Source organism: Egretta garzetta, unplaced genomic scaffold, assembly GCF_000687185.1.
Source record: "Egretta garzetta isolate BGI_Z169 unplaced genomic scaffold, ASM68718v1 scaffold374, whole genome shotgun sequence".
In the NCBI taxonomy this organism is placed as follows: Eukaryota; Metazoa; Chordata; class Aves; order Pelecaniformes; family Ardeidae; genus Egretta; species Egretta garzetta.
In genome coordinates, this window is record NW_009259419.1 from 1741846 (window position 1) to 1750043 (window position 8198).

Consider the following 8198-nt stretch of genomic DNA (forward strand, 5'->3'; position numbering starts at 1 on the left):
CCTCGCACCGCCACCACCCTGCCCTGCCAGTAAAGCCCCAGCCGGAGCCGCCCCAGCCCCACTGCTGTGACACAAACACACCGTGTCCTAGGGGAGAACTGCCACAGCAGACTTGCAATTGGCTCGCAGGAAGCAGACTGGTTTAGAGACCTGGAAGATGCTGCTACAACCAACCGAGTTGTCCTTTCACCCAGTTACAAAAAAGCCAACTCACATTTTGTTGTATGCAAGTTATTTTACATTGGGAAACAAGAGCTCAGATATTGGTTATGAAACAGTAAAGAACAGATGGGAACAGGAAACCAAGTCAAGACCTGTCAGAGAACGGGGGCAGCATGCTCAGAACTTGCCGCCCTCCTCCTCCTCCCCCCTCAATTTGCTCCCAGACTGGAGCTGGCTGTAAATACCAAACTGCCAGCGCCCGACGGGCAGCCGGCGCTTGGCAGGCAGGGGAAGCTCACTGGAGGTGGCGGGCAACAACTCCCACTTCCCCCCACCGCGCCCCTTCAGAAAGCAAGGCCAAGGATTCAGAAAGCACAACCCAGTTTTTGAAAGCCTGTGTGACAGTGCACTGACCACCTGCCTTCACACACAAACCCCACCCCCCCAGCACAGCACGGTGCTTCAGGCTGGCAGCTTCAGGAGCCTGCTCCATTTGCAACATCTCCAAAAAAATTGCTTGAGTATCAACACCCATTAAACCTAACTTGAGGCAAATCATCATTTTTTCATATCAAAATGGTCTTGAGATCTCCGAGAACTGCCCAAACTGCCCAACTTTTCCACCGTACTAGCTTGCAGTGGCACTGCAGAGCGAGCAGCAGTAACTGTAGATGCAACAAGAGCACAGCTAGTACGCAGATGGAAAGCAGCGACTGACGGCAAGACAACAGCAGGCGTCGTTCCGGGCGGTAACAGACAAGCCAGTGACACGGCTCATTCTCAACACTTTTATTTTTACAGTTCTAGGTTTGAACTGTACATGCAGAGTTGCATAAGTCACAATAGAGATTTACAGTGGATTCTATTCTATGGTAGAGTGCAATCCAGAATCCTGAAACAGTATAAAAAACAACTTTAAACATCAAGACCTTGTTAGGAGCAAAAGGGTTAAAGCTTCCCCAAGTATTTCAGCTCTCCTGGATACCTAGTTACTAGGTACTGTATGTTAGATATATTTAGAGTCGAAGAGCTGTAGAACACTAAACAAACTTGAACATCCTGATGTCATACCATCTTCGTTAGTTCTTTCCCACATTTCTGGCAATTAAGAATAAGTCAAAAACCCTGCCACCTGCAACCAGCTAATACAGACAAAAATAACTACTCCTTACTTGCCTGTTTAGGGTTGTACAGCGTTAAAGAAAATATTCCCTCAACAGCATTTGTATCTCACATCAGCTGAAAAAGCAATGTAACAAAAATAAAGGTATAACATCTTTGAAAATAAATATAAAGAGGGAATGCAGACAAAGTGTCAAAGATTTTTTTTTTGGCAGGTAACATTCATAATATACAAAATATAACTTATTCGTATTAGCCAAGGAAACATTCGTGAGTTCCTGTAAACTGTTTTAATCCACCTCCTCCATGCGTGATGTGTCATCATCTCCTTCAAGAGGCGGCATCTCCTCAGTCACCGCTGGACTGGCTTCTTCTGCAGCAGTGTCATCTTCATCAATGCCTGTTCGGGAAACACACGTACCGTTACTGCTGGCACCAGAACACCAAGCTTTATTCTCCTCAGCACTTCGACTGATCCCAGGGTTCCCCATTTTTCCACCAGTACAGAGAAGCCCCAAGGGGATCTCCAGACACCCCCCTCCCTGCAAGGGTGTGCAACCACACCCAGAGTTTACTGGAGACAGGACAGATTCCTAACTCACCCAGGCCAAGTTTGATCATCCTATAGATGCGGTTGGCATGTGTCTGAGGATCTTCTAAACTGAAGCCAGAGGACAGGAGTGCCGTCTCATACAGCAAGATGACAAGGTCCTTCACAGACTTGTCATTCTTATCAGCCTCTGCCTTCTGCCTCAGTGTTTCAATGATGGAATGATCAGGATTAATCTCCAGATGTTTCTTTGCTGCCATGTATCCCATTGTGGAGTTGTCTCTCAGTGCCTGCGCTTTCATGATCCTCTCCATATTGGCAGTCCAGCCGTATGTACTTGTTACAATACAGCACGGAGAAGTAACTAAACGATTGGACACAACAACCTGGAGAAGTGAATATAAAGCAAAAGTTTGGAATCTAGCATTTCACCACTTGCACTTGATTTTACTATTCCCACAAATTTCACAGGCTCATAAAACCATTTAGGCTGGGAAAGACCTTTAAGATCAAGTCCAACCATCAACCCAAGTCCAACTTTGAAATGCTGCTGCACAGGATTTGTGTACACAGAACCACCTAGCGACACCTTGTATCTATCCTGCAGAGAGCCAATTGTAACAATGTTGCCATCTGAGCCTTCTCTGCAGCAACTTCATTTCAGATCACTGAACCTCTTGTTACATGTAGACAAAGCAAGCACTGCTAATTACCTTTTCTACTTTCTTTTCAAGGATGTCTTTCATTATTTTGCAAAGGTTTTCAAACTTGGCTTTCTTCTCCTCCTGTTTCTTTTTCTCTTCCTCATCTTCTGGAAGCTCCAAACCCTCCTTTGTTACAGAAACCAGGGTCTTGCCTTCAAATTCCTTCAGCTGCTGCACACAGTATTCATCAATAGGCTCAATCATGTAGATCACTTCCAGGCCGTGTTTGCGAAGACGCTCCACAAAAGCAGAGTTGGCCACCTGATCTTTTGTTTCACCTGCAAGAAGAATGCCACAGTTGTGGTTTGAGCCTCAGCACTGGAGGGTGGAAGCTTGTTTATTTTCTAGAAGAGCCTATGCAACATTCCCAGCAAGTACAACAAGCTACAGCAAAGGTTAGGCTGGCCTGAAGAAACTCCAGGCTTTCAAGTGACACCACAGCTTGTAACACCTCACTGGTCCTGAAAGTAAATTTCAATTTCCTGAAATGCCAGGCAAGAAATCTTTGCTATTCCTCCCAAGGGGGAAAACTGAGAAGCCCTGTACCCTTTTCAAAAAAGCCTTAATATCAGGTGCCCAAATAGCAAATTAAAATTTTGAGCATTAAGGGCTTGAAATTTCAGATACTCCTGGACAAATTTATTAGCCAAAGCCAGAACACAAAGCTACCCTGAAGTTTGAAGCACAAGGCATACTTTTCTGGACTTACAGGGAAAAAAAATGGTGGGTAAGCTAACTGTGCAAGGGGCACTTTACAACCTCAAACTGGCTTCTCCCACACCTTCAAGGTGGCAGCAGTGACACTGAACATTCCATTTCAAGAGCAAGGTCATAACTGAAGAGCAACTGTTTTATTATAGCTCATTAAGTGGTACAGTTCCTAAGGACAGCAGTTAGCACTGAAGCAGTCAGTTTAATCAACAGGGAACATGGTGAGTAGCACTCATGGTCCCAGCAAGTTTGCAAGATGGAGAAGGTAATTACCTGTAGCTAGTTCTGCTGTCCTCATGGGCATAGTACCATATTAAGGAACTACAATTTTACTTGACATGGTTTTAGCACCGTGCAGCACCCACCAATTTCAGAAATACTGTAGTACTGAAAAGAGTCACACGCTAAGGTTTCTCCATCACATACTCAACTGACACCTCAACTGATGTTTGGGTGAGCAGCACAACTTAGGCAGAGACTGAAAAGGCAACTGTTTTTCCAGGATGAATTACATTGTTGCTGTAAGGTATTTTTCACTTAACCCCCCAGTTTCTTTCTTTCTAGATCCACCACAAGAACTGCCATAATTATTTTCCATTTTCTAACCCCCCAAAAATAGCCCTACATGTGTACCCGCATTTACAGACGATTTCTGTTACTAACTCACCAGTAATGTAGTAGACGTGCTTCTGGTTCTCCTTCATACGAGTGCAGTAGTCCTTCAGAGAAACCATTTCATCACCAGACGCAGATGTATAGTACCTCAGTAATTCTGACAGCTTCTTGCGGTTCTGGGAGTCTTCATGTATACCAAGCTATGAAGTGAAAGAAAATAAAAAATGATTCTTTCAGATAAATACTGAACTGTGGTAGTTCAGTATTTCAGGCCTAGCTGAAAAAACTGCAGCTTCTACAGTCAATAGTATAAACAGGAAGACGACCAACCTTGATGTTCTTGGAGAACTGCTCATAGAACTTCTTGTAGTTCTCCTTGTCTTCAGCCAACTCAGTGAAGAGCTCTAAGCACTTCTTCACTAGGTTCTTCCGGATCACTTTCAGGATCTTGCTTTGCTGCAGCATTTCACGAGAAATATTCAGAGGTAAATCCTCAGAGTCTACCACACCTCTCATGAAATCTGGAAGACAATAGGGAGAATAAGTTTTCCAGGTGTCAGAGAAATCAAGATTACCATCCACCACCTAGGTGGCTTTGCCCTTTCAAAATTATGAATTGGTTTCTACAGAATTCGAGACAACACAAACTAAGCAGTACTTTCTTCAACTGCTCACATACTTGCTAATCAGCTCTGTTTAGGGCTGTCTTCCCTCCCTCCCACAGATTTCCTTAAACACGAAGGGAAACTACGAAGTTGCTAAGCAGCTTCTCTTGTATTTCGGGAAACGCCTTCCTCAAAAATATACTTACTCAGATATTCAGGGATCAGTTCCTCACAGTTGTCCATGATGAACACTCGGCGTACATACAGCTTGATGTTGTTCTTCTTCTTCCTGTTTTCAAACAGATCAAAGGGTGCACGCCGCGGGACAAACAGGAGAGCTCTGAATTCCAACTGCCCTTCCACAGAGAAGTGCTGTGAGGAAACAAGACAACCATTTTCATTAGTCTGTACAGCTCTCACTTTAGTAACCCTTCAACAGCTCTTCGAATGCAGAAGGCAAACAGCAACCACCTGAGAGCTCAGGAAAAAATTCACAGTAGGCAAGACATTGGTCAGCAACAAGCACGTTCTCCAGGCAGACATACCCAAGTTCTGTTCAGTTGTTACCAAGCAAGCAGACGAATATAGTGGGCTTCAGGAAGCACGTGTATTCTTACACCACTTCCCACTACAAATACGCAATAAGGACAATTACATCTCACTTATCCATCCCCCTTAGGCTTTAGGCCTTTTCAGAACTGAGCTACAAACCAAAGAATTAAATTTACATTTACTTAAAATCTGAATTTTTCCACTACATTTGGTAACAACTAAGCTATGAACTGGGAAGGCATCTGCAATTACTTCTATTTACAATAAACTGAAGTATGATTTGATTAAGGTTGTAAACACAGCCTTAACAGTAGCCAGAGTAATTGTAGCAGTGTCACCCTCACATAGTGGATGTGATGTAAACAACAGTACCCCTCCAGATACAAAGCTACCTTTAACAGTAAGATCAGAGGCAATTGATCAGAGTTCAGTAGCATGTTCAGCAAGATTCCAGTTTTAGCACCAAAACCAAGCGTGCCAAGTACAACTTACTTTGACAGCCAAATGGTCTTCCCAGTCATTAGTTAGGCTCTTGTAGAATTCCCCATATTCCTCATTGGTAATGTCATCTGGATTCCTGGTCCAAATGGGCTTGGTCTTGTTGAGCTCTTCCTGATCAATGTACTTCTCCTTAATCTTCTTTTTCTTCTTCTTATCTCCATCCTTCTTTTCTTCTTCTTCATCAGAACCAACATCCTCAATCTCTGGCTTATCTTCTGTCTTTTCCTCCTTCTCTTCTTTTTCCTCTTCCTTCTCCTCAGCCTCATCATCGCTCACCTCCTTATCGCGTTCCTTCTCCACCTACAACAGAGATCATTAGTTGAACTGAGAAGCCTTTAAGTTGTATTAACAGCCCTGAGGTATCCCCTGTAGTCTCACAAAGCTTAGGAACTACATGAACACGGCATCAAGTTTTCCTCCTGGACTCAACTAGGGACTTGCATTCTGGGCACTGAGACACAGGTGGTATTTTGTTTCCATGTGCTCATGTGGCAATTTATGCCATTCAGTTTCATCACACTGAATTTCCAGTAGCACTACATTGAGATGTAGTTAATTGACTCAAGGGTTTGGAGACTGTGATACTACTAGCTTGGTAAAACACATTTTTTCACTTAGTTTTGTAAAATAAAGTTGTAATTAACAGAAGCACATTTCAAAATAGCTACATCCATGTAACATCTGTAACGATTTTAGTAAAATATACATGGATTGCTCATTCTTAAATTTCAAAAATCCACTTTTCTTTAAGGTGATGAGACTTAAATTTCTGAATATTTCAGCGAGGTACATACAAAGAGTGTAATAGGATAGCCGATGAACTGAGAATGCTTCTTCACAATTTCCTTAATTCGCCGTTCTTCCAGGTATTCAGTTTGATCTTCTTTAAGATGCAGGATGACTTTTGTTCCACGACCCAGAGGCTCACCTAGAATAGAAGTTTTGTACAAGTTTTACTTGTGCAGGAGCAGACCAGGCTTTGACTAATTCTAAAACATGCTTTCTTTAAAAAGGCACTCACTCCTGCGTCAGCAATTTCTCTGCCACTGGGAAAATGTAGGCATCTGTGTACAGAAACGGCCTTACAGACCCCTCCTTGAGCTTGCTGCATCCAGCATGCTTTTCAAATAAGCTTTTCACTAATTCATGTGTTCACATCATCTTCCAAGTTTCTGTACATAGAGTTGTTGCAGAAGTCTACAGAACTATTTCCACATATAAGCTTTGAAAGCTTAGTCTCCATGATAACGTACCATTTACTTCAGGCATTCCCTTATGTACCAAGTTACTCCAAGTGGGATGCTAATACAACAGCTGTGCCTGTGCTCAACCTGACAGATGACCTACCTGGTTTATTGGTTGTTTTTGTCTTTTTCAATGCACAGACCAAATGCCAAAAATCTTCAAAAAGCATACTTGAGCAGAAACATTTACTACTTACCGTTATCAAGTCTGACAGTGAAAGAGCCTCCAGCTGATGACTCCCAAGCATACTGTTCATCATCATTGTGCTTGGTGATCACGGTCACTTTTTCTGCAACCAGGTAGGCAGAGTAGAAACCAACACCGAACTGACCAATCATGGATATATCAGCCCCTGCCTGCAGTGCTTCCATGAAAGCCTTGGTACCAGACTTGGCAATAGTACCAAGGTTGTTGACCAGGTCAGCTTTGGTCATCCCTATGCCTGTATCCACAATGGTCAGAGTGCGATCGTGCTTGTTTGGAATCAGGTTAATTTTCAGGTCTTTTCCGGAATCCAGCTTGCTTGGGTCAGTCAAGCTCTCATATCTTATCTTGTCCAGAGCCTGTAAGAGAAGAGGCAGGCTTTGACATTCCCTGACTATTCCTAAAAATTTCAGTGGTCTTATTGACATGAACCAGTCTAGAGTCAAGGTACTTACATCTGATGAATTGGAAATCAGCTCCCTCAGAAAGATTTCCTTATTGGAGTAGAAAGTGTTGATGATCAGAGACATCAACTGAGCAATCTCAGCCTGGAAGGCAAAGGTCTCCACCTCCTCCTCCATTGGTTGGTCCTGGGTTTGCACAGCTTCCGGCATCTGTGAAGAGAGGGAGTTGAAATCCCATTCCAACAGCTTGGTGGCACGTACACTTCTACAGGCAGCGGCAACAATGGCATTCCGAGATAAAAGTATTTAACCACGTGGTTTAAACTACATAAAAGATTCTAACTACAAATTTGCCTTTACATTCACTTTGGTTTCCACTATTTAGGCTAACACAACTTTTCCTCACTCCTCCATTAATTTACAAATTAATGTATGACCCCTTACTTCCCCTTGTCACAGACCAAGCAGACGTTACAAAAAAGAGAAATGCAACTGAGAACTTCGCCTGGCATTTAACAGGTGACTTGCATTACTCTGTAATCGAGTCTCACGGTAGAGTCTCTACTTGGAGCACTTTCCTTCTCTCCCATCCACCTCACGTTGGCCCATACAACTATCATCTTCAGATGCAATCACTAGTCCCGACTGCAACTAATGTAGCAATACGGGCCAGCCGAACCCGTTACCGTCCTACCCAGATCGGTTACCCGAACCTGACCGGCCACCCGCTGCCCAGGCAGCGCATCCTCCGCACGGGAGGCAGCTCCGGAACGACACGTTCCAACTCAGACAGGAAAACCCCTCTCTCCCACCACGACCTCGC

General features: G+C 43.7%; 1 protein-coding gene across 1 annotated transcript; it reads right to left on the reverse strand.

The window, feature by feature from the left end:
• Nucleotides 1–1477: 1477 nt before the first annotated feature.
• Nucleotides 1478–8154, reverse strand: HSP90AA1 (heat shock protein 90 alpha family class A member 1). The gene is made up of 11 exons (XM_009636859.2): nucleotides 7881–8154; nucleotides 7427–7585; nucleotides 6964–7330; nucleotides 6317–6450; nucleotides 5514–5822; nucleotides 4676–4841; nucleotides 4195–4385; nucleotides 3917–4064; nucleotides 2548–2816; nucleotides 1887–2220; nucleotides 1478–1684 (listed from the first exon to the last, which is right to left on the reverse strand). The coding sequence occupies exons 2-11, from the start codon at nucleotides 7583–7585 to the stop codon at nucleotides 1575–1577; spliced, it is 2187 nt and encodes a 728-aa protein (XP_009635154.1). The 5' UTR covers nucleotides 7881–8154; the 3' UTR covers nucleotides 1478–1574.
• Between the last annotated feature and the right edge of the window lie 44 nt (nucleotides 8155–8198).